Source organism: Penicillium longicatenatum (genome assembly GCF_028827895.1).
Source record: "Penicillium longicatenatum strain IBT 33135 chromosome Unknown contig_1_segment0_segment0, whole genome shotgun sequence".
NCBI classification, from domain to species: Eukaryota; Fungi; Ascomycota; class Eurotiomycetes; order Eurotiales; family Aspergillaceae; genus Penicillium; species Penicillium longicatenatum.
Genome location: NW_026643119.1, coordinates 1,036,921 through 1,061,224, shown reverse-complemented (window position 1 = coordinate 1,061,224; position 24,304 = coordinate 1,036,921). Strand labels below are relative to the sequence as shown.

General features: G+C 47.9%; 11 protein-coding genes across 11 annotated transcripts; 4 read left to right on the top strand and 7 right to left on the bottom strand.

Annotated features, from left to right (window-relative positions):
• Positions 1–720: 720 nt before the first annotated feature.
• On the top strand, positions 721–2,420 carry N7484_001183 (uncharacterized protein; the record flags this gene model as incomplete). The annotated part of the gene is made up of 4 exons (XM_057111603.1): positions 721–840; positions 897–2,020; positions 2,075–2,183; positions 2,238–2,420. The coding sequence occupies 4 exons, from the start codon at positions 721–723 to the stop codon at positions 2,418–2,420; spliced, it is 1,536 nt and encodes a 511-aa protein (XP_056976340.1).
• Positions 2,421–4,098: 1,678 nt separating this feature from the next.
• Positions 4,099–5,778, bottom strand: N7484_001182 (uncharacterized protein; the record flags this gene model as incomplete). Its single annotated transcript, XM_057111602.1, has 1 exon — positions 4,099–5,778. The coding sequence occupies one exon, from the start codon at positions 5,776–5,778 to the stop codon at positions 4,099–4,101; it is 1,680 nt and encodes a 559-aa protein (XP_056976339.1).
• A 1,898-nt stretch (positions 5,779–7,676) lies between these two features.
• Positions 7,677–9,633, top strand: N7484_001181 (cycloheximide resistance protein; the record flags this gene model as incomplete). Its single annotated transcript, XM_057111601.1, has 7 exons — positions 7,677–7,920; positions 7,992–8,304; positions 8,358–8,437; positions 8,493–8,641; positions 8,698–9,103; positions 9,159–9,513; positions 9,570–9,633. 7 exons carry the CDS (start codon positions 7,677–7,679, stop codon positions 9,631–9,633), a joined length of 1,611 nt encoding a protein of 536 aa, XP_056976338.1.
• A 77-nt stretch (positions 9,634–9,710) lies between these two features.
• On the bottom strand, positions 9,711–10,613 carry N7484_001180 (SDR family oxidoreductase; the record flags this gene model as incomplete). The annotated part of the gene is made up of 1 exon (XM_057111600.1): positions 9,711–10,613. One exon carries the CDS (start codon positions 10,611–10,613, stop codon positions 9,711–9,713), a length of 903 nt encoding a protein of 300 aa, XP_056976337.1.
• A 500-nt stretch (positions 10,614–11,113) lies between these two features.
• N7484_001179 (putative extracellular exo-polygalacturonase) lies at positions 11,114–12,823 on the bottom strand (the record flags this gene model as incomplete). Its single annotated transcript, XM_057111599.1, has 8 exons — positions 11,114–11,155; positions 11,213–11,293; positions 11,349–11,450; positions 11,515–11,703; positions 11,751–11,911; positions 11,964–12,022; positions 12,069–12,435; positions 12,493–12,823. 8 exons carry the CDS (start codon positions 12,821–12,823, stop codon positions 11,114–11,116), a joined length of 1,332 nt encoding a protein of 443 aa, XP_056976336.1.
• A 785-nt stretch (positions 12,824–13,608) lies between these two features.
• N7484_001178 (mitochondrial pyruvate carrier family protein) lies at positions 13,609–14,446 on the bottom strand (the record flags this gene model as incomplete). The annotated part of the gene is made up of 4 exons (XM_057111598.1): positions 13,609–13,816; positions 13,886–14,022; positions 14,168–14,183; positions 14,256–14,446. The coding sequence occupies 4 exons, from the start codon at positions 14,444–14,446 to the stop codon at positions 13,609–13,611; spliced, it is 552 nt and encodes a 183-aa protein (XP_056976335.1).
• A 405-nt stretch (positions 14,447–14,851) lies between these two features.
• On the top strand, positions 14,852–15,370 carry N7484_001177 (L51/S25/CI-B8 domain-containing protein; the record flags this gene model as incomplete). The annotated part of the gene is made up of 4 exons (XM_057111597.1): positions 14,852–14,937; positions 15,024–15,130; positions 15,217–15,249; positions 15,312–15,370. 4 exons carry the CDS (start codon positions 14,852–14,854, stop codon positions 15,368–15,370), a joined length of 285 nt encoding a protein of 94 aa, XP_056976334.1.
• A 256-nt stretch (positions 15,371–15,626) lies between these two features.
• Positions 15,627–16,990, bottom strand: N7484_001176 (DODA-type extradiol aromatic ring-opening family dioxygenase; the record flags this gene model as incomplete). The annotated part of the gene is made up of 3 exons (XM_057111596.1): positions 15,627–16,090; positions 16,154–16,544; positions 16,655–16,990. The coding sequence occupies 3 exons, from the start codon at positions 16,988–16,990 to the stop codon at positions 15,627–15,629; spliced, it is 1,191 nt and encodes a 396-aa protein (XP_056976333.1).
• Positions 16,991–17,740: 750 nt separating this feature from the next.
• N7484_001175 (uncharacterized protein) lies at positions 17,741–19,826 on the bottom strand (the record flags this gene model as incomplete). The annotated part of the gene is made up of 2 exons (XM_057111595.1): positions 17,741–17,868; positions 17,933–19,826. The coding sequence occupies 2 exons, from the start codon at positions 19,824–19,826 to the stop codon at positions 17,741–17,743; spliced, it is 2,022 nt and encodes a 673-aa protein (XP_056976332.1).
• Positions 19,827–19,982: 156 nt separating this feature from the next.
• On the bottom strand, positions 19,983–20,426 carry N7484_001174 (uncharacterized protein; the record flags this gene model as incomplete). The annotated part of the gene is made up of 2 exons (XM_057111594.1): positions 19,983–20,201; positions 20,253–20,426. The coding sequence occupies 2 exons, from the start codon at positions 20,424–20,426 to the stop codon at positions 19,983–19,985; spliced, it is 393 nt and encodes a 130-aa protein (XP_056976331.1).
• A 1,475-nt stretch (positions 20,427–21,901) lies between these two features.
• Positions 21,902–22,453, top strand: N7484_001173 (uncharacterized protein; the record flags this gene model as incomplete). The annotated part of the gene is made up of 3 exons (XM_057111593.1): positions 21,902–21,939; positions 22,031–22,215; positions 22,320–22,453. 3 exons carry the CDS (start codon positions 21,902–21,904, stop codon positions 22,451–22,453), a joined length of 357 nt encoding a protein of 118 aa, XP_056976330.1.
• Between the last annotated feature and the right edge of the window lie 1,851 nt (positions 22,454–24,304).

Below are 24,304 nucleotides of genomic sequence, written 5' to 3'. Positions count from 1 at the left end.
TGATGTGCACATTTTCCCCGGAATGAAGTTAGTCAAGACAAAGTGGCGATTACGAAGCCTTCGCCCATCGTTGCTAAGAGCTAGTCGCCAAAACCGGAACAGTCTTCAATTCTTAAAAAGTGTTAGCTCCTCTTCTTTTGCTATTGAGAGAGGTTTAGTCAATTACAGCAAATTTACATGCTATAATTATATGCACCAATGCGCTGAATTATTTTTTAGAAATCACTATACTAGGCATTGATATCTTCTGTTGGAAGAATGAATACAAACCATGTATCGCATTAGTCTTGTTCATGAAATCAACACTTTCATGGCGTTTTACCCCGGTGCTAAATATGGCTTACCGTCATCCCCGGGCCGGTTTTCTCAAATTAGTGTCGATCTATCGATAACCGCGGCTACAGATAAGGATCAACCCTTTATCGCTCTAGGCATCCAGGCTACAGCCATGCCAAGAGTGGGTTATGTGGGCCCCAAAGGATCCTCAAGGTTGATCAAGGAGGTCGAAGGCTGTTAAACGCCTCTAGCAACAGCCAACATTATCACATCACTGGCGTGATTCGCCTCTTTCCCCTCCTTCTCCGTACTTCCCACACCTCTCTTTCTGCATGGTACTTGCAAATGAACCTTGGAAGCTGCAATTTATTACTGCAAGACCTCACTTTTTCACCCACAATCCCTACAAAGGAAATTTCCAAGATCTCGGGGGTATAATCAACAATGAGCGCCAAAAAGGTTGGACAGGTCGATCTATCTAGCGATATTGACTTCATCAAGACTCCTCCAGCCAGACCTGCGGAACTCGAGACCGGAGAGGGTTGTGGAATCACTTTAACCAACGTCAGTATTTGCTCTTGTCCTCCTTTCCGTGTTCAAGTTCGCTAAACCCTCGAAAGTCTTCAGCCATCCACAATGCCCCGCTACCAGCTGATGGCCCTGGAAATGAGAGCTTCTCGAATATCCTCCTAGGTGGCATTCTCATCGGAGTTCCTGCCACCCTAACATACCTCCTCGGCGGAGGAAAGACCACATTCTTTTTTCTTTTCATCACCTTCGTTCTTCCCCTCTTGGTGGTCTTTTGGTCATGGAAAGCCAATTGCAGTCCGCGCACCAACGAGAAAGTCAAACTTCCCGGACGGCCCATAGAGTATTACTTGACCTTTAAGCGTGAGGAGGATAGAGCAATGTGGCATGGGAACAAGAAGATTCCTCTGCAATCATTCGCAGAAATGTACTTGGACAACTTGATGGATTTCAACGGTGACGCACTCGAGGTCATGGAATACCGCCACGACTGGGCAAACTTTGCTTTCACGTTAGATCTTTTCAAGTTTATCATCTTTACCTTTTTCATTGACGTGATCTTCCACACCAAATCTCAAGACGAGGAGCAGATTCGTCCTAACTACGATCGAGGTAACGATCACTATGCCTGGTTCCTCGGCCCTCGCATGATTTACACCTCCGGCATTATCTCAGATCCGGAGAAGGAAGAAACCCTCGAGGAAATGCAGGATAACAAGATGGCCATTGTCTGTGAGAAGATTGCCCTCAAAGAAGGCGAGACTATGCTAGATATCGGATGCGGCTGGGGAACCCTTGCCAAATTCGCCAGTCTCAACTACGGCGCTAAAGTTACTGGACTGACCATTGCGGAGAATCAAACCGCTTGGGGCAACGATGCTCTCCGAAAGGCCGGGGTTTCTGAGCAGCAGAGCCGCATCCTATGTCTTGACTATCGCGATATTCCACGCACAAAGTATGACAAGATCACGCAGTTGGAGATGGGCGAGCACGTCGGTATTCGGAAACTTACTGGGTTTTTCCGCCAATGCTATGATATGCTCAATGATGATGGGGCTATGTATGTTCAGCTCTCGGGTCTACGTCAGGCGTGGCAGTACGAGGATTTCATTTGGGGTCTCTATTTGAACAAGTACATATTCCGTGGCGCGGATGCCTCGACTCCGCTATGGTACTATGTGAAGTGCTTGGAACAAGCTGGTTTCGAACTGAAAGGGTAATTTTGATCTGGATTTTTGTTTCCGCTGGTGCAATTACTGATGATAGACAGGATTGATACCGTTGGTGTTCACTATTCTGGTACGCTCTGGAGGTGGTATCGTAACTGGGTTGGAAATGTGGAAGCAATCAAGGCCAAATATGGACCTAGATGGTACAGGGTAATTGTCTTCCTACCCTACCCCTTTATTTTCAGTAAGCCTAACCTACTCTAGATATGGGAGCTGTTTCTCGCCTGGTCCGTCATTGCCTCTCGCGAAGGCATGGCGACCTGTTACCAGATGGTTGTCATCAAGAACCTTAACTCGACTCATCGGATCAACGGTGTCTGCTCGCAATTTGGACTAGCTGGTGCCCTCGCCGCTAGCAAGAAGGCAGGAAAGTCTCACCTGCATTAGGCCACCTGCTGTCTTGAGTTTCCGATGTGATACAAAATGCGGAGGTACATACCCTATACACAACGCGGAGGTTCAGCTTTAGATAGAATGAGAGATCTATAGATTTGAATGCCACACAATGGAATGATCAAGAATTTGAGATTGACCACCGACTTGCGAGCCAAGTATCCAGCGTGTCACAGTGGCTTATAGCATATATTGCGGGGAGAAAAGGCTTCGGACTCAATAACAGATCTTACTCTCCCTGAGTGAGGGGTGCCCAGGGCGTATTGGGATGTGTTAGGGGCTTTCAGGTGTAGGATTGGGGGCTTCAGGGCTTTAAGGTGAGGGGATTTGAAGGACTGGAGGGTGTGGGGCAAGAGCACTTGGTCACGACGAATCAGAAAAGAAGAAAAGAAAAACAAAAACATACAACAGTTAGGATTCGCATGTGGTCACCCACCATACTACTAACTAACCGGCGTGTGGCTTAAGTACGGCTGAGCGGACGGGAAGCCCTGTTCTCCACACCCTATGGTCGTATGTGCTGGTATTTCCATTGAGCAAAATCATATAGTGTGAATGTGAGGAAGTGAAGCATAGAAACGGCCAGTATAGTGGCTTACAGCAGATATCGGAGGGATTGTTCACTGATGATGAAGACTCTGGTTTCTATTTCTTCGTGACGAAATACCCTTGTGTTGTGTGTATGTAATGAGAGCAAAAATCGAGAATGGAAGCAGAACAAAGAAGTACGAATGGACTGTATTGAATGCGACAAGGAAGAAGAAGAGTCTACGAAAGTGAACCTCAAGTAGTGCAGGATGGAAGGTACTAGTCCTAATCAGGACGTCAACAATAACCCACGTCCGTATTCTTCGCGTACCAAGTCTCTTCCCTAACACGCTGTTTCGACCCCACAAATTGGCCATGCACAAAGCCATCATGACCTTAGTCTTCCCTCCACTGACATTCCCACTCCGCGCCTCTGGCTCCGCGGCTTTTGTTTTGTTTTTCTTATACATGAATTATTTGGGTCTTTTGAATATGGCTGATATGCAACTTTTATTAGTGTTCTAATAATACATGAGAATAATACAGGAGCATGATACATCTGATCTACTTTTGAGCCCGATTTCCACCCTTCTTTCTCCCATGCCGACCCCGATTCTGGTCTCCCGGATTCTGTTGCTGCAATCCCTCGAGGTGAGCTGTATATCCCGGTCCCTCATTGCCGCGTAGCAGTGAAGGAAAGCCCATCGGGACGAACTCGAGGCGTCGCCCCCGAAATTTGCTAAAAGCCACTATACTTGCACTTTCTATGCTTCACTTCTTCATTATTATACTATATGATTCTGCTCAATGGAAATACCAGCACATACGACCATAGGGTGTGGAGAACAGGGCTTCCCGTCCGCTCAGCCGTACTTAAGCCACACGCCGGTTAGTTAGTAGTATGGTGGGTGACCACATGCGAATCCTAACTGTTGTATGTTTTTGTCTTTTTATTTTTTCCAATTTCCTCGGAAAGTCCCTTTGCCGTTTACTCTTTAGCCCATTCACCTAAGTGCCCTGACCATGAACACCTTTCTGGCTTTAGGACTAGATGGACATTAATGCATACAAAATATACATGGGAAAGACAAAAAGCAAATTGGTTATAACAGATACATACTGATGAATGTGAAGGGAGAAAGGATCATTCGGAATCCCTTTCTTCGTCAGGCGAGTGAGGGACCCAGGGCCTATTATTGTAGATAAGGGCTGTTCCAAGGTATCCACGAGCTGGCAAATCTGCATCAATACCCAATGGCATCTTCAGCGGCGCCCCCGCCGCCGTGTAAACCTCACTCAACGGGGTGGCTGTATATCCAGATTTGACACTACTAGGGGCGCACACGTTCAGCAGGATAGTGCCTACGTCGGGTGCCTCTTCTCCATTGAAAATTCCAGAGGGGTACATGTCTATGTCATCAGCTGTAGTCACCTCGCTCAACTTTGTATTGAACAGTCTCATGTTTTCGACCATTGAGTGCTCTTCCCAGTTGCTGCCTTCGGCAGTATCAAGAATTCCACCATGTCGCTCGGCCCGGCATTTGAGATCGTTGGTATAAAAGGTGCTAGGCTGTTGTTCGGCTTCACGGATGAGAGCACGTGTTGGGAAGAAATCGAGAGTTTGATAGACAGCCTGGTAATTCGCAATAATGCAGGCACGTGCTACCGTTAATGCCATACGAGGCTCCCGATAGGCGAGTTCGCGATAGGTCTCTGGTTCGGCAAGATTGGGGTACCAAATGCAGGATGGAAATTCTTGAGAGAACGCATTGTCGTGAGGCTCCCGGTGAGGTTGAGGGGGTGGGGGAATTTCAAAGGCCGGTCTTAACGGAATGCGCGATAAGTCGTTGCTCATGATAAATCGTGCGGTGATCGCGCGTTGTAGACGCTTGTTTTTCCTTTTGTCTTCCAATGGGGCTTGTATTGACCACCACTTAGCGAACAACGTTTGGTGGCAGATTCCGTGAATCACACATGCGAACTCTTTATCGATCATGACATGGCGACGCAAACGGCTGTATCGATCCACATCGCCATTCCAGGCGGCCATTAGAATAAGAAGGTCTTTATCAATATTTGGTAAATCGAATGGTAGGGGTGTATAAAGAAATTCCGACACATCCTGTATAGGTGGTTGCTCCGAGTCAAACTCATCCACGTTCATATCTTCGGTGATATTCCATAATAAATCCTTCAGTCCTGGACGGTTAGCAAGACCGCTATGTCTTTGCTTTCTCTCTAGAAAGGACCGGACGGCGGTATCTCCATTGAGACCACCCACAGGAGGATTCTCCAAATTGACTGTGCGAGTGTAGTCGTTCATCACTCGATACCTAACCGGACTCGCCATGATCATCTCGAATATAGCATTGCTGCCATTGTCGCGAGCCTCCTCGGCGATATGGGCCTCAGGAAGCAGATCCAGCTCCCGATACAGATCGGTATATCCTGCTACAGCACACGCTCTGCCGACATGGTATTTAAGGGAGGGATATTGAAGAACCAGGGCTCGGTACGTGGCTTCATTGGCAGTTTCCGGGTACCAGATGCAATATGGAATCTCGCGAGCATTCTGCAAATTGGGAATTTCATTGCTCATGATGCGTCGAGCATTTATGGCCCGGGTAAAGAATCGATCTTGATCATGTTTGCATTGGAGTTCAAGTGCAAATCCTGGATGGTAGCGTATTCCGCGCGCAACACAAGCACGGGATGCCGGGGAGCCCAGCGATTGAGGAATCCCAAGGCCACGAATAGCTTGAGTGCATTGCCCAGCAGTGTATGTTCGTCTCTTGAACGCTTTCTTCAGTGCGAAATCATCCATGACGTTGATGGTGAATTGTGAAAACGGAATGATCCTGCGGAGTGCTGTGAGAGAAGGATAAGAAGCTGATCTTGGAACAGAACCGGGCGGGCCCCACTTGCAGTCTTTGGTTGAACTCCGGCCCGTTTCTCTTCTCTCGTGTTCGTTGCCCCCGTCTTTCTCACTTCCGTTGTTGGTTTCGGTGACAAAGAGAATCATGCTTGGGCAAGCTCATAGCCGACGAATCAAGACATATTCGCGTCCCATGGAACTCGCGCGGTCCGTTCGCCTTCCAAAGTCTCTGCTTAGCGAGTTAGCGATAGGAGATGATATTAGCTTTAGACTCTTTCTGTTCATAATACTCGTGGGTCAATCTACGTGACTTAGCACGTTCTTCGCGCAAGAAGATAGAAAATGGAAAATTCTCACTTATGGCATTCTCAATGCCACGGTAAACCCAAATTATCTTCATCCTGTTCACTCTGGCCTATGTCTAGTTTAGGAGTACCGAAACCATGTCTTCCATACCTCTATACATTGAAGAAACAATAATCACCCAAATTATTACCTTTTATTACCTGCTTCTCAGGCTGGGCTATTGCACCTCTGGTTGCGTCAACTTTCCCCCAGAAGGTGCCCACAGCTTCAACGAAGAGCTATGTCATTCGCTCCATCTCACTCCGGAGGTAATGTCCTTCATGAACCCCCACCCTACGACATGGACGGCTACCAGAGGTCTAACATGGCAATCGCATGCCTATGGATACCTCACTGATGAAGAAATCAGGTGCGGCCGCGATCCTGAATTAACGGTGAAGCCGAGATGACGAGCTAAGGAAGGACTTTTTGCGACCTTGGGAGGTTGCGCTGACTTGTTGGTAGAATGTGAGATTTCGGTTATTCTGGATACTAAGTCAAGTACATTTGAATTCCCCTCGAATTCAGATCAACCATGGATAAAATTAACGTGAACTGGATATCATTTGAGTCATTGATGAATTTGAACCACCTGAAAGTGAGTTCCGGGAAGAAACTAAGGCTCATCACGCCCCCACATATCTCCAGAATATTATCGATGATATCTGCAACTTGGAGATTGTGTATGTTCCCGGTGGAGATATTGCCTATTTTCACTTATCTGGGTCGCGGGAGCAGATTGAAGTAAAGCAAATCCTGATCGAGGATTCTGCTTGAGAGACCGAAGAATTTCGGGAGGGGGATTGGCGACGAGAGGGGGAGGAGGTTCCTTTATGAATATATTCGGATTTCTCTCCGATTGGCATGTTCATTTTTCGCACTCAAATATCGATCTATAGCCAAACTTGGAGGATCAGTGTCCACGCGTATGGTTTGTAACAACAATGCATTAATACAAACACCGATTCAAGCATGAAAATATGGTTCTAACACAAAGAATTAAATAACATGAGTTAAGAATCCTACGTAAGAGACGATCACAATATTCAGCCCGGGAAACCCCCGCGGGGAACCCCATATTCCAGAACTAGGTTTCTCCATAATCCCATAATGGGGCCTAGCAAGCCCCATATCCTAGTCCCGCAAGGCTCTAGCTCTCATTGAGTTCCTCCAAAAAGACACAAGCCACAATAGCTCGTATCTTGAGAAGGAAATAATAGGCGGCTTCAATATGAAGTAATCGTACACCAGCGTGTTTATAACAAGCGTCCACAACGCCTAAAAGAACCCGAGTGTCCAGACTTTGCACAGTCACTAGTAAAGCTGACAACGAAGATCTGCAACAACCTTGCTAAGACCATTCTGGAGCCCACGTCAGTGTCGCTCAACATTAATTTCTCCTCATTTCACCTTAGCTCCTGTATTCAAGAACTGATCCCACTCCTCCATCCCCAAATCTCACCACAAATCCTTTCCCTTATTACTGTCCGTCAACACTCAGCATGCCATTCGGAATTCTCGAAGACACGAAATTGGAGCATATTCCCGGAACAGCTCCACTCCATGGCCACTCCGAGACAGACAATTATTCCGGCATCGACCCTGGTCTACTCAAGTACGATCGCACGGGCAAGATAGTACTCGTGCCCCAGCCATCTGACTCGCCCAACGATCCATACAACTGGTCCCGAACAAAAAAGGAGCTCTTCACAATTGCCTACGGATGGGGCTGTGGGTGTGTCGGGGGTAAGCTACTCACCTTGTGTCAACGCAGTATGGAAATACCAAAAGCGCTAACCACTCCTTCCCGTGTATAGCGGTCGGTCCTCTGCTTGGGGGTGCATTCGTTCCTCTAGCAGCTCAATTTGACGTCTCGTTGACAACCTTCATTTCTGCCGTGCAGGGTGGCGCTATTGCCGCGATCGCAGTGGGGAGTCTGATATTCAATTCTTTGGCTGTAAAATACGGAAAACGCCCTGTGTATTTGGGCACTACGCTCGGTTTGATGGTTTCGTGTTTTTGGGCCGCTGAAGCCAAAAGCTTTGAGTCTTTTGTTGCCTCGAGAGTTTTTTGTGGATTGTGTATGGCACCCTTGGAGGCTTTGGTTCCAGCATCCATATCGGATATCTGGTAAGTGTTGTGTTGTGCTGGGAGTCAATTATTCAAATTAACGAAGGCTTCAGGTTTGTGCATGAGCGAGGATTTCGAACGGCGATATTCAACCTTGGTGTACTGGGTGGTATCAATCTTGCAGTTCCAATCGGTGTGTTAATTGTTAGCTTTCTTGTTGGTCCTCTTATTAATATTACCATTCACAGCCGCTGTCATCATACAGTATGCTTCGTATCACGAGGCATTATATGGTATGGGAGGAGCTTTCGCACTGGCCTTCATCTTGGTGTTTTTCTGGATGCCTGAGTCTGCTTTCAAGCGAGAAGCTTTGAATATTGACACTGGGGAATCACAGGTAAGTTCTGTGATCTAATTGGTGTGGTCGAAGAATTTTCTAAAAAAAAAAATTAGGTGGTTATTGAAGGCAAAGCGAGTCTCAAACAGCTCGAGCATACACCGAGCACAACCCCTACATCGACCGAAGCCCGCGCCTCATGGCTCAAAGACTTGTTGCCTTATAGTGGCTATGTCAACCATGTCCCATTCTGGAATACACTGATCCGACCGTTCTATTTACTAGCATCTCCGCCTGTTCTATGGGCTGTACTACTGTTCACTACGTGCATTTCATGGCTTGTGGGCATCTCTCTGACTTTATCGCAAATTTTCTCGGCGGCTCCGTACAACTTCTCGGTCATCGGCGTGGGGGCAACCAACCTATCCTCTTTTGTAGCTTCAGTGCTAGGCACGATAGTCGCAGGGCCTCTGATCGATGGTCTTGTCACCAAGATGTCTATGAAAAACGGCGGTATATTTGGTATGATTGACCTGATGCAACAACTTGGATTTGAAAAATTGTTGACTTTTCTTAGAACCCGAATTCCGTCTCCCAATCATGGTAACGTATCTGCTCTTTACATCAACAGGCTTCTTTGCCTGGGGTCAATCCTCAGCTGCACAATATCCCTGGCCCATACCCGTGATTGTCTGTCTAGGGTTGATCAACTTTGGGGTCCAGCTTGGAACTACTGGTGTGGTTACATATGTGGTAGACTGTCATCGTGAAAAGGCTGGAGAGGCCTTTGCGGCGATGAACTTTGTTAAGAACATGTTTGCCTTTGGCCTCTCTTTCTATATCAATGATTGGATTTCCAACCAAGGGGTTCGCAACTGCTTTTTCACAATTGGCGGGATCACTATGGGTATTACCCTTTTCACAATTCCGATGTAAGTTTTACGAACACTTCTGAGTCCTGAAAGCTCTACTAACTTATTCGAAACAGGTACATATTTGGAAAGCGAGCTCGAAGCTGGGTTCATCGGAGTGGAGTGGCCGACCGACTGTGAAGAATCCGCAAACAGCAATCTCGGGATGCAATATACCGAAATTGAAGCTCGAAGAGCTTGCCTAGGTAACCAGTTCTTCAGACAGTCATCCTGAATTTAAACAGATCCCTCCGTACAATCTCCTCCTTCTTAGCCTCTATCTCCTTCATATCCCAAGGCCCGGAAACGTATCTCCCATTCAACCACTCCCGGCGCTCCTTCACAAGCCATACAATCGTATCCGCCGGCAGATTCACATTATCCTGCAAAGTAAAGTGTAATTGCTCTGGAAAATTGGTTTTCATATCAGTAGTAACCCCACCAGGATGCAACGAGATCGCAACAAGTCCTTCATCTTCATAGTCCCTCGCTAAGAATTCCGTAACCCGACAATTCGCAAATCGTGATACCATATATGACGATCCGCCCAACGTCAATGTATGCGCACCAATAGAAGTCAAATTGACCATGATCTTAGTTTCTGACTTCAACAAAAGTGGAAGGAAATAGTGTGCGCAAAGGAATGTCCCCTTAACGTTAACTTCGAATCCTTTCCACCATTCTGAGGGATCAGCTTCTCCAATGCGCAGGAATTCGGGGAGATAACCCGCGTTGTTTATCAAGATATCTATACTTCCGAAAGCTTTCTCAACAGCCTTTGCGGCTTTTTCAACTGCTTCATCTGATGTGATATCGACCTTTAATGGCAGGATTGCCGGAAGGGAGAGGTTGAATCTCTGAACCTCGGATTTGAGTTCTTCGATTACTTCTTCGAGACTTGATCGGGCTATGATCGCAATTCTGCTGCAGCCTGCCCTTGCGAGTCGGATTGTTGTTGCTCGGCCAATTCCTTTAGATGCTCCGGTAATGACGATGGTTTTTCCCGTGAGCTCTGAGCCGGTGGGCGTGATGAATGGATAGGTGTCATCGTGGCTTGTTGGAACGAAAGCTCCAATTTGGGGTGCATTATTCAATCGAATGAAGTCCGAAAGCTCTTCCATTGCAAATTTGTGAGACTCAGAATTGAAGCTTGGGGTCTTAAGCTGGCAAATTGGTCTGGTGTTTTCACGGGTATTTGAGAGGTCTGTCTTTGGCTTTGCTTTGAGGGCTCAATTATGTATGGTTCTTATGCCCTTCTTATTTCGTAGTCGCTATTTATCTTCTGTTATGATTTGTCATCGTCTTTTTGTTTTCTTTGCAGAGATGCATATATGTTCGTCGGATTTAGGGGATTGGAGTTAAGATACCAGGTCTTTATTCCCGTCTATCTCCGTGAAACATCCCCTAGTATTTCCGCTGGGACTGAGATCTACTCAGACTTGCTGGAATTATCAAAAGCATTTTCTACGAATTACTGAAGCTGTTCTTTCATAGAAAGTTCTGATGGCTTCGCTTGGTGGGTGGCCATTTTCATATATACGACAAAGTTCAAAATTGTTCATACTCAAAACTTCTTTTGGTTCAAACAGTAACATGCTATATAGAGAGTAGTGCCACTCCTTTAACTAGAAATGCAGTTAACATCTAGTAGGGTGGTATTGACCTAAATTTGGGGATACTGTTAGCAAATCTTCAGTTTTCAGAATCACAGGCAACCTACATTTGTGCAAACAAACTCATCGGCGTAAAGTCCATCTGGGTTAGTGACATCGATGTTCGTTGCGTGGATATTTGAGCACACCTAAACGGGTTGGTTAAAATTGAATCAGAGATACGAATGACTTGAGATAACTCACGGTAGGGCTTGAGCAAACGATGGTGCCAACGTCGGGGTCATATTTGCCTGAGGTTGTACCATGAATGTTGTTGAAATAGACGTCGGAGATTGTGAGACTACTCTGTATTTGCAAACAGAAGAGTTAGATAGTCACATCATGTATAAGGTTTGGGAAGTAGACATACGGGGTACTCATTGCAGAGAGTCAAGTTGCTCTGACCGTAGCACTGGGTGACTTCAATAGCATAGTCGACGTTGTCAATATACATCGTGTCATAAGTGATGTTCTTGACAATGCCAGAGCCACCGCCGCCCTGCAGGTCAGTGGAGAGCGCCGATGAAACGCCAGGCCAGACCTTGATGCGTGCACCGTCCTACTTATAATTAGTATCCATGATTTGGTAGTTTTAAGGATACTCACTGATGCATTGAACATCGAGATGTTATACACGAGCACATTTTCAACAATATCGACCTCTCCCTCATACTGTCCCAGAGAGCCAACTGAGATACCGTGCGAGCCATTGCAGTGAAGGTTCTGGACAATAATATCCGTGGTGTTGGGCTTGAAAGAGACGCAGTCTATGAAACAATTAGAACATAATGCTGCAGAGAGATATCCATATATTCATACCATCGCCATTGTTGATAACAGAGTTCTGAATAACAATGTTAGATGAACGGTAGATGTCCCTATTCTCGTTAGTTAAGTTCTCTGGCTCGTGGAAAGAAAGCCCACCATCCATCAGTGTTCTTAGCAGTAATGCTGTCCTTGCTATATCCTGAGATGTCGATCCCGTCAAATACAACGTTCGTAGAGTTTGCAACAAAATGATACCACTGAGGGGAATAGCGGAGGTTCAGAGGACCAATCGTGCCACCATTGAGTCCAATAACTCCGACCAAGATGGGACGCAGAATCAAAGCATCCTCGTGGTATAAGTCATACCAAACCTGACCATTTCCGTCAAGCGTACCTCCACCGTAGACATTGACGTCTTCACCTCCCAATTCGAAAAAGGTTGTAGCATTCTGGTAGACCTGCTTGAAAGCGTTTGCCTGCCAGTAGTCCGTGTCATTGGTGAATTGGACATATCCCTGGATATCTGTCCCAGCGCATTAGCAAGATTCAATTGGAGAAATACATTGATCAAAAGACATACCAAGATCTACATGCTTGAGGAAGGTTAGATCCAATGCTGTGCCGATTGTGTAAACTTTGTCGGCATCAAACACAACCTTTCCGCCATTGTTGCATTTTTTGATCGCGGAAAGAATATGCTTGGAGTCATCACGTCCATCTCCATACGTGGCTACATGACACGTCTTGGTCCGCAATTGACTTGGAGGAAGAGGTTTGAACGGTGGGTGTGGCTTGCATTTTTCAGTCCGCGAGTAGCCCTTCGCAACTGGGCTGACAGATCTCGCCTCAGTGGTAATGCCTAGCGACAATAAAAGGCCTACAGCCTGTATCAAAGTATTGGTGATCCTCATTCTGTGCATCAAGGCAAAAAAGCAGAGGAAATTCTTGGAGCCCTGTTGTCGGGCCAGGAAAGATCGGCGGTATTGCTTCTCTTATATACAAAGTCATCCTGCAAAAAGCATTACCCGTATGACGAAACTTGCGTCCACGCTAAGCTATTCCTTACATGGGGGTGAGGTGGGGTAAGGTAAGGTGCACAGTCGACATCCGGGGAACCGGCATCATGTGTTGTGGGGAAGCTAGGGGGTGAATATGGTGTAGGTTGGATTGGCGTCTTGTTAGCGAGCTACTCGGAAATTGGAGTACTATGTTTTATGGGAAGAAAGAACTTGGCACAAGTCCGATAGGAGGAAAGTTTGACCTGCATTTCACCGATTGGGAGGAAAAATCCGGGGAAATGTCGATCGTGCATGGTGCTACGGAATTTAGCAACTGACTGTCAAGCTAATTAGTTTTTCCCCGGATGCCTTGGGGAAATGTCTCAAGGGAACTTGTTTTGTTTACCCAATTCAAAGATTCTATGCTTTTAGGAATATGGGTCATCAAATGTTGACGAAATTTGAGCACAAAACAAAGACTTTCCATATTTATATGTACAGCGGGTCCCGTAGAATGTACGGACAGCAGAAATAGGAGAATAAACCCGATACGCTCCCATCTTTGAGAGCGTATCAAGTGGCCGAGTGGACGCCCGAGCCTCTATAAAAGCCAATCTACGTGCAGTCCTGTCCCTCCACATCTTTCAGTACCCGCAACCGTCACCGCCGAACGCACTTGACTCAAGAGATTCATCAGTCTAGTTCGCCTTCTTCTCAACAGTCTTCACGGCACCCTCGGCGGCACCCTCAACGGCAGAAGCGACACTCTTGACGGAATCGGCGGCCTCGTTCTCGAGATCCTTGACGGCCTCCGTAGCGGAGCCATCGAGGCTGCGGCGGTAGTTGTAAATACGGGTGACCTGGACAACACCAACACATCCGAGGAAGAAGTTGACAGCGGCAAGCCTATTTAAATTGAGTCAGCGAACTGTTCGTCGTCCAGTCGAATCAACTCATCACGAAGGTGGAACATACAGGACGTTACGGGGCTTGATAATCAAGCACCAGCGGGTCCAGATAGCACCGGTAGCCATCAGAGCACCGTTCTGGGTAAGAGACAGCTTCTCAGCCGGGCGGTTGAAGTCGGAGATACCAGCGATGACCAGAGCCCACTGCGCAAACACGTTATGTCAGTCATTGATCTCGTGAAATCCCCAATCCCAAATATTATCTATTTGTCGCAAAAACTGTCGAATATCACGACTTCGGACGAAACGAGCGCTTATCGGGGCAGGGTGAATGGAGTCATAACCGTACCTTCATCATAGGGGCCCTGTGAGACACCAGAGTTAGCTAAAAGATTCATTCCAATCAAGTAACCAGAATTTAAAGGCCAATGACCTACCAGAAGTGCACAGTCTTCACACCAACAGGGCTGTTCCACATGCGCTGGAAGAAGCTCTGCTGCTCCGCGGCGCCGGCCTCGGAGCTCTGGAAACGGAAGCCCTGACCGGCCTGCCGGCGGAAGGGACCAGTGGCATTGCGGAAAGCAAAGCGAGTGTTGTTGAGGAAGCGGAATCCCACACGAGACGACATGATGGCGTTTTGAGATATGACGACTGGGGAAGTGAAGAGGGAAGAAGGGCGGGATCGGCCGGTGGTCGGGGCAGGTGAGTTTTCCGCCGGTTATAAGGTCAAAATGATGGTATCACACCACCACCAGGATATACAAAAGTTAGGAGATATAGACACAGTACAAATAGCCTTAAGACCACTTCAATTTCAATTTCTAAAGCTACGTTAGACTTCTTCCATTATGGATTATCGTGGTAAGCGGTTCTTTTCCGGATTATCTAATATGATATGCGCTAGTCCATATGCAGTATAGCGGCAGTCATCTCTGCTCGAGCGAATCACGGGGCTTGTGAATAATGCTCTCGTTCTCTTGAGAGACACTCTTGATACCCCCTCCTCTATTCCTCCACTCCACACCATTACGCCATGTCAGGCAAATACGTTTTCACCAAGGGCCTTAAGGAGCTCCGCTTCCTTTTCTGCCAGACCTCGGAGCAGAGCGCTGCCACAAGGTACGCCAGCCAGAAGATCCGATCCCAGTTTAACGGCAACATGCTTCCCGAATCCATTGACTAACTCAATCGTCTCACTTGAACAGGACCTTCCTCAACCGCGCTTACCCTACCATGAAGAAGCATAACCCGCACACCCCGATTCTCATGCGCGAGGCCACTGGCACCGTGCCACGAGTCTTCGCCCGATACGGTACGACACCGCAGCGAATACTGAGCGATTTGATCCCACAGCACCGCAAGAATTGGACCGCTAACTCAATTGACATGAAACTACAGACTTTGGAAAGGAGACTCAAGAAGCGCTGTCTGGTAGGCCATCCTCTCTCTACCCCCGGATAGATCCGAGACGGATGTCGCTAACGTGAATACAGGTCTCTCCGACGCGCAGATCGAAGATCGCATCACCCATTTGGTGAAGCAGACCTCATAACGACATTCATCATCCCCTTCCCCTCCATCCATCTCCGCCTGTCTTATGTCCCTGCCACAATCGCGAGTTTTGCCGTTCTACAATCCTGTGTACCTATAGATGAAAATCGAACCCGAGTCTCACACACCTCGTTATTGAGAAAACTTCAACTCAAACATCTATTCCGAACAATGTTTGGGTTCAATTCGCTACTTTACCGAAATTTCCTAAAAATGCTTCTAAATGCCAAAATAACTTCCAAATCTAACAGCTGGCCCTATAACGAAGCACTCGCGTTTCCGATCTCTCCAAACCGGTACTGCGACCAACTCATACTTCCCTCAGGGAACTTCCAAAGCCGCTTCCCGATATCAGCTCCTGCCGCTCCAGCCCCAACATGAATAGGCAGCAAGTGTTCAAAAGACGGATGCGCCTGTCTGGCATCCGGCCTCTTCAACAAATTCGCCATAGCAGCCTCCCGCTCCTCAGGCTTCGTCGTAGCAGCCTCCTTCAACGCCTCGTCAAAGCTGACAGCGTAAGGCAGGGGCTGCGGCTTCCCAAATGTAAACCGCAAATCGCGAAGGTTGTGCACTGCCATGCCCGAGACGATGATCAGTATGTTTTCCTCACGTAAACGGGCGACAGCCTGTCCAAGGCGGTAGTGTTGATTCGGGTCCTCGGTGTCAAAGAGTGAAACCTGGACAATAGGGACATTGAGAGCATTAGATTCTGGTTCGAAGGCTACACGGTACGTTGTTAGCCATCATCCCTATCGTCAAAATTCGAGCTCTTTCGTAGACTTACCACACTTGAAGCTCGCCCAAACACCATGGTCAAGTCCCCGCTTTACGCCCTTTGCATCAATACCCGCTTCTTTCAGCAAGTCGAGTACTTTGTGCGCGACTTCCTTACTTCCGACGTTCGGGTATTTCTCTTTGTAGTAATGGTCAGGGAAACCATAAAAGCTATAATCAATGTCAGCCCACACTCCCTTCTGGATGTTGTCGAGAACAGAAACATACTCGTAAATCAAATCCGTCATCTCGGCCGTATTCACATAGATCGTATCCCTTCCACCTTGCCAGTGCGCCGAGAAAACCACCACCGCGCGAGGCTTAACCTTGGTAGTAATCTCACGCCCGATCTGACCAAGCTTGGTATAGGCAGGATGATCCACGTCGTACATGACGCTAGGCTAGAACAGAAAGCGTCAATACAAATGTTCAGATTTAACGTGTATAACAACACCATATTTGGCCTATGTATGTAGCACATAAATGCGAGGGTATCAAAGCATGCACTTACCCCGCCATGGCTAAGAAAGTAAACCGGCGTCTTCATCTGCACCGTCGAATCATCCGAAGCCATCTTCGCTTTCGTAGATGCACCAGCAGCAATAGACGCAGAAGCCGATGCAGACACAGATAAAGGACCGACCGCTGAACGAGCAGCACTTGAAGATCCGAATAGACGACGGAACGCAGACAGGTTGGCGGTGTCGTTAGCGAAGAGCGCGATCAGAGCCGCGATGACTAGTGTCACGAGCGAAATTACAAGGGTTTTCTGATTGCTCTGGAGCCCAGTTGCGCTTGTGTTGTTTGCTGGATTGTTGTTTGGGTCGTGGTGAGGTTCGGAAGACATGTATGAATTGGATGTGCTCTAGGCTTTGGAAACTTGAATCAAGCAGAGCTTCCGGAACTTTCGAGATTAAGGCTCTAAAAAGGGATTTGATTTGAAAAGTGCAATAATTGGTCAGGACTCCAATTAGAATTCGGCACTTGTATTAGAAATTCGCGTCGGAAGTTGAGCCGATTGTATAAGCCGAGCCGATGGCGTATGTCAGCGCGGAATGGGCCCGCTCGGGAATACGGATATGAGTACGGGGTTTGCTTTTGTTCACAACTTGATACTTGTGCAAGGGTTCTTGAAGATACTAGTGAACCAGTGAAATTTAGTAGACTGAGAATTCTTATCTAGAGCTGAATTATTGACGTTTTAATGCAGTCCATTCTATTCCAATGCAAATGCAGCTAAGCCTAGCTCCAGGGGATTCGCCCAATGTGTCCGTACTAGTCATTTCCACCTCCGTGAAGATGCATCAAGCACCCCAATACCGAGAATCAAAGAAAAGAAACAAGCACAAGAATAAGCCCCTGGATAAAAGGACAATGAGGTAAATTAGACAAAGTGGAGGGAAAGAAAAGAATTGTACAGCCCAAGCCAAACGGCGAGTTCTGTTCCAGATAACTGATAAATGTCGTCATTGAAAGCATTGGGGAGTCATTAGAAAGATACATGTATGGGAGAGATCCCGGGTATAGAAAGTGTGAATTGAGCTAAGGGGATTTAGAATTGGGGATTGTGGCAAGGTTAAACAGGGAAAAGAGGGATTTACATCAGAACACAGTCTCCATCACTTTGCTTGTTGTAAGCGGCGCGAGAGAGACGGGTCTTTTGCATTCTGCCTCCACCCTTCTTGAGGTCTTCAAGACGTTCCCTTGCCTTGGGGAAACCTTGCGCTGTAAAATAAAAGAAACATGGTCAGCAGAAATTCTGATAAAAACACCATCACGTTTTCCTTACCCGCTGCACGCCAGTACCATCGCTTCGCATCATCCAGATTAGCAGCGGCACCGATTCCGACTTCGGTGAAGTAACCCATAGCATACTCGGCCTTGGCAAGTCCAGCCGTAGCTGCTTTCCGCGCCCAGAGATATGCTTCTGTGTCGCTCTGTTGCAGAACTCCCTCTGATCCCGTAAGGTACCAGCCACTAAGAGCAAGTTCACTTTGGTGTTCGCCCTGGGCAGCAGCGCGAGTGTACCAGATGATACTCATGCGGTTATCAGGGGGGCATCCCATCAGACCATACTCGTATGCAGTACCGAGACGGAACTGAGAGAATTTGTAGCCCAATTCGGCAGCCTGGTGGAAGAGTTGACTGGCATATGCCTCGTCGCGAATGATCGAATCATTGCCGGAAGCGGTTTGATACATGAGAGCCAGCTCGTGAAGGGCATGTGGGTTCTCCTCATCGGCACGTTCAGCTGCACGCTTGAGCCACGAAACACCCTCGCGAGGATTGCGAGCTTGCCCAAGTAAACCCTTGAGATGGATCATACCCATCTTATACATCGCTGGTGTATCGCCCAGAGCCGCCGCACGCTTATACCATTGCACAGCTTTGAACGGATCCCGCTTTGTTCCACCGCCTTCTTCCGAGCCGATCTCACAGCAGACAGCCACTCTGTACGCTGACTGGGCGTGGCCAGCCTTTGCAGCAGAGTGATATAAGTTGAATGCCTCCTTCGGATCAGCTTCCAATCCCAGCTGACCTTCTCCATAGCAATCAGCGAGGTAGAACTGTGCGTCTGCGTATCCGGCCTGGGATAGTTTCTTCACTATTTTGTGTGCATCGCCGATATACTTCTCCTTTGCCTTTGCTTTTGTTTTGGGATCGAGCCGACTATTTTCTGCCACAAGAACAGTGGCAGCCTCCACTAACTTCTTTGCTAGTAGAAGCTGAGTCGCCTGATCTGAAGGATTGCCTCGGGCCTTTTGTTGCAATCTCTCAAGCTCATCATGTGTGATGGGGGTCTGACCATCTGTAGTCGCTGGCTGAGGAGCAGCAGCTGGGGTTTGCGTGGGCGCGGGCGCGTTGTTGTAGTTTCGAACTGGTGCGGGCTTTGCGGCTTGGTCGTGGCCTGGTCGGAAGGGTGTCCCGCGAGAGGGCATAGTATCAAGATTTTGCTGAGCATCGGGTGACTTTTCATACGGATATCCTTGGTGGCCGGGGGGGCCGGGAGGAACAGAACCCGGAGGAGCTGCAGAATATGCAGGCGCAGCTTCATGAGGGAAGTAGCCACCAGACTGATCGTACCCATTGGGTGAGTTTCCATATCCAGAAGCAGCCGGTGAAGTGTCACCACCAATACCGAAATTGAAGCCGGCATTTTCAAACTCGTTAGGCGCATTGCCTTGTCGAAGATTCGAATGGGGTTGAGACTGGGGTGTTACTGGACCACCCGGAGAATAGGGTGCATATTGGCCGCTACCTGGAGAGCCTGGAGAGCCTTGTGTCTGAATCTTAGGCCTCGGTGCTTCCAAACCCATCTCATCTACCGGGCCATTGCTATGCGGGATTGCATCAAAGTTGGGCATATCGGGCTCATCATCATTGTTACTATCGTAGTAGGTGTCCAGGAAATCCTTAGGCGCGTATGAAACTCGATTGGTCGGGTCAGGAGGAGGCATCATCAACCCTGCACCAAGGCCGTTGCCAGGTGCACCAGGCGCACCAGGCGGAGCCCGAGCCCGCGGAGGTCGCATACTACCGGCGGTGTTGGGGCGTGGGGGCATTTCTCCGCTCATTGTGGCCGCGGGGTAATCATAATCGCCGTATCCCGCCCCAGGAGGCGGGTCTCGCAATGGCATGGTTGCGCTTCGTGATGGCGGCGCCATCGGACTATTGGGGTCCATGGGTGGTCGGCCAGATCGTGGAGGACCTGGATAGTAACCTCCTCGACCGCGAGGCGCCATCCCACGGGGGGGGTCCGCGAGGATCTGGTCTTCCCGAATTTGATGTGTGTGGTCGGGGTGGTTGGCCATTAATATCCATCGCTGCCATTCCCCTCTCTATTCCGTCAGGGGGAGGTCGTCGGTTTCGCGGGTCTCGTGGGTCTCTCGGATCTCTAGCTCTTGGGTCTCTAGGATCTCTAGCTCTTGGGTCTCGCGGGTCTCTAGTTCTCGGGTCTCTAGGATCTCTAGCTCTTGGATCTCTAGGGTCTCGGCCTGGGGGGACTGCAGGGAAAGGGCCATCGAAGCCCTCGCCTTGTCGCGGAGGGCGAGATCCGGCTAGTGTCTGTTAGATGCTGACCCGAACAACAGGGTTCCCAATTTACTTACGAGGCCTGGAAATTTTCTGTGGAGGTGGCCTACCACCAGGATAGCCGCGCCGATCGTCGTATCCGGCAGGTGGCCGTCCTGGGCCCGGGGGTCCCGGTGGGCGCATTGCACGGGTTTGCGACTGCGGCGGTGGAGGACCCGGGGCGGCCGCTTGGTAGCCATATGAAGGGTCATTGTATCCAGAGTCCGAATAGCCAGAGTCCGATGGGCCGTGGCCAGCATCTATGCCGTACATGGCATCAGGCGCATAACCACCAGGGGCCGAGGCAGGAGATGGCGCAGAATTATTGTACTGCCTCAGAGGCGGGGGTCTCTGGGCTGCCTGCGAAGGATACGCCATGGCTCTGGCTTGTGAAAGTTTGAACGTCTCTCTCTCTCTTTCTTTCTTTTTCTCTCTCGGGAATTCTTCCCTGGGGCAGTTGTGTTGTTGGCACAACCGTCAGGTCGCATGCAAGGAGGGCTAAATGGCTGCCAAAACGGTCAGTTGGTAACCGACCACGAACTACAGGGCTCCCCGCAAATCGGAGCACGTGCCCTGTGAAGTATTCAGACAATTCAAGTCCACAATCAACTTACTCTGAATTTCCTGAGAATTGCAATGCCTTCAAGGAACTAAGCGGGGGACGCGGGAATTTGATGGGGTGGAAAGGAACCAGGTGACTTTAATAAAACCCGGTGACCCACTTCTGCGCCGTCATCGTCTTTAAATTGTTAAGTTTGCTTTATGATTTCTATGTATAAAGGACTTAGAACCGGGGCTTGGCAACCACGGTTCGGTCCAGTGGAGTTTCAGGTGAGACACAGACATCTTGCAGTATTCCTTCTGAAATCTGCAAGAACGCGCGCGGGTATTGCAATGTCTCTTTTTGAAGGAAATGTACCTGACGATCAGGGGCCCGTACTAGTACGAATACGCGGTACTTCCAGTTTCAGTCAATCAGCCGGGGCTGTCCAATACCAATGCAAGCCCCGTCACTTGCTAATGTCATGTTTGTCGTAACGTCCTTGGCTTATTACTCAATCTATTCAACTGGCTAAAACACTTGTTTCCAATCTTTGGTTCGACTTGCTATGATGATCGAACCGCATTGGTCAATAGGATCGGGATACAAGGCCCCCCACTGCGAGCTGGGACCCGACAAAAAATTTCATGCCCAACGGGACTTTCAACGGACGAATTATAGTAGAAAATTGCATGCTGATCGGATCCATGGGTGACTAAATGGACCCTGTGTCAGTATCCAGGAATAGGCAGAACAATATCGAGTAACATCAACGAGTAGAGCACCAGAATTCTACGTCACAGGGAACACTAGTGTGTGGAGAACAACGAAGAAACCTTGAAAGACTTTAGAATCACGATCGAAGAATGGAAGCTCCCGTGATTCCCGACTTGAGACATTGCTGCGCCACCCTCCCTAGCCGCAACTGAGCCACATCGGTATCCCGCAAGTGAGAGCCGCGATGATGCAGATGATGTTCTTCGTGCACGCGGTGTCTCACCCTTGAATTCCAACTCCCACCACCCTATCTGCTGCTTCCGAACGGTCACGGCAGATTCTGCTCACGCGCCTATACCGTCCGCCCCGAGTTATCCGAGACCTCACAACCAGTCCCCGTTCTCCGCGTCGGAGAAAACACGCCACATCATGTCTCGCGCTGGATTGTGGGTGAAGGTTATCCTAGGGTGAGTGCTGAACAGCTGAACAGCATGTGAATTCTGAGTAAAAATGGGACGGATATGGAGAACCGAGTCTGCTGACACTATTCCGTTACAGCGGTATTGCCATCTCCGTTGGTGGCCCTGCCTTTGTCGAATACATCCGACCCACCGACGAGGAGCTCAGAAAACGGTATAACCCGGAACTCCAGAAGCGCAGTGCCGAACAGGGAGAGCGTCGGGCACAGGAGTTTGACGATTATGTTACCAAGCTGAAGGAGTGGTCCAAGTCTGACAAGTCCAGTGAGTCTTTTTATTTTCTATTTTCTTCTTTTGACGATTGTGCCTCGTCCCCGAATTGGGCATTCATGTGATAATTCGGTACTAATACTTTCCTTACTTTTTAGTTTGGTACGCTGCACAGGAAGAGCTCGATCAAAAGCGTGCGATCATCGAGGCTCAACGGGCCAAGTCGAAGGAGGAGGACCGGATACAACGGGAGGAGATGCGCAAGGAGATGCTGGGTGAGGAGAAGAAATAGTGGTGACATATCCCAATGCATACCACTAGAGCAGACTGCTCTTTGTGCTAGTTCATGCACTCTTTTGTGGCTGAGTTGCGATTTTGACGCTTTAATCTTTCGCATCATTTTCTTTGGGAACAAGTACCGTCATTGCTACGGTATAGGCGCTTTGGGTCGACCTGTATGATCGTTATGGTGTGTACGATAAGTCTGTTGGCATTATTTGACGAGAGTATCTTCAAGGCTCTCAGCGATAGCCTCTGTATATTGTAATTTATTAGTGGGAATCGACTCCTCTTTAGAAATGCCTCTTCAGGATGATACAATTACCTACTCCCAGGCCTCTTAATGCCCCAATTTGAAAGATTTCGGGAACCTTGGAGGTGGTAGTTTTGTATGTATTTGACCTGCTCGGGACCTCGGAGCTTCCAAGATTTTCAAAAACCCCCATCAAGGCTTGATTGCAAGGAAGTGGCACCCGGGGATGCTCAGCTACCGCTCCTTCTAATGCCGATCACTGTTCAATATTATATCAAGTGTTGGTGGTTTTTAGCATGGGGCTCTATCTTGCTATTTGGTGACCCAGAAATTGGCTCCCATGCAGCGCACATATATTCTAAGGACAAACTACAAAGATATATATTTGATTCGAGGATGCAACTTTTTTTTTTTTCTCGAATCGGATTAAGACTAGGTAGATAAAGTTTGGGTTGAAGCAGCATGCAAAAGTGCAATTCTAGCAAAGTGAGGGTCGCAGACGAAGAGTTGATTAACATATAGTGCCGAGTTAATTAGATAGCAGGGTGTTTGTTGCTCAAGTGTTCTACAGCGCCTGGTCCGAGGTTGGCGGCCGTGCATTTTTGGCACATGAATTAATTCTACGAACAGTCTTCGGGAAATATAAAGGAAAATTAGACCTACCTAACAGATTAGTTGACTCGATTATCAAGAATTCGAAAAGTGATATTTTCTATTTCCCCAAATTCGTTGTAAAAAAAATTAGATAAAAACAAAAAGAAATGAGGCGAGAGAGAATCGAACTCCCAATCTTCTGGATTTCCCAAGCTGGAATCAGACGCGTTACCATTGCGCCATCACCCCATTGGATGAAAGAATTGTTTTGAAAGGAAATATGACGCAGCTTTTAGGTCACGGATAAAATTAAGGAATTCTCAACGTTCTAAATTTATTTGCCTACTCATCCCGGGTTTAGTTAGTCTATTCATGACTATGAACACGAGATAAAGAACAAACAACTCCTTGACTAGAATTACATCAAGTATGTCTCCACTCCTCTAGTACTTGTGGTAATATCGACTGTGATTTAATTCTAGATATACCTCTGAAGCCTTACTACATGGAGCTCATCAATGAGTACTTCCCCAATAAGGTTGTCCGTTGGTATATATTATATTGGATAAACATTGCTTGATCATTTTTTTTTGTTTATTATGAGATTCCCATTTTTCTTTGGTCATGAAGCGTTATATGAATACACGCACGACATGAATGAATATCAAGTTTAGCAATTGCTGAACGTATCTACACTGAATATGCTCTTCGATGATCAAAATGTAAAACGTAGAGCCTACAAAGCAGCGGGAAACTGACCAAGAGTCTTTGTTAAAATTGAAGGCAATTCCAAGCAAGCCGCAAAGATGCGTTGAATTTCGGATAAGCTAACACATGATGATATCTCATATCTGTATGCGCCTATATAGACAAAAATATTATCTACCGGGACATTCCTGTCTAGGCTGTCGCCGCGTTCATGCGGGCGCCCGGGCTTAAACTCACCAAGGGCGCGTCAGCACGGGCGGAGACCCAGTGCTTCAGTCTTTGAAATATACTATATCATTTTGTTCACTG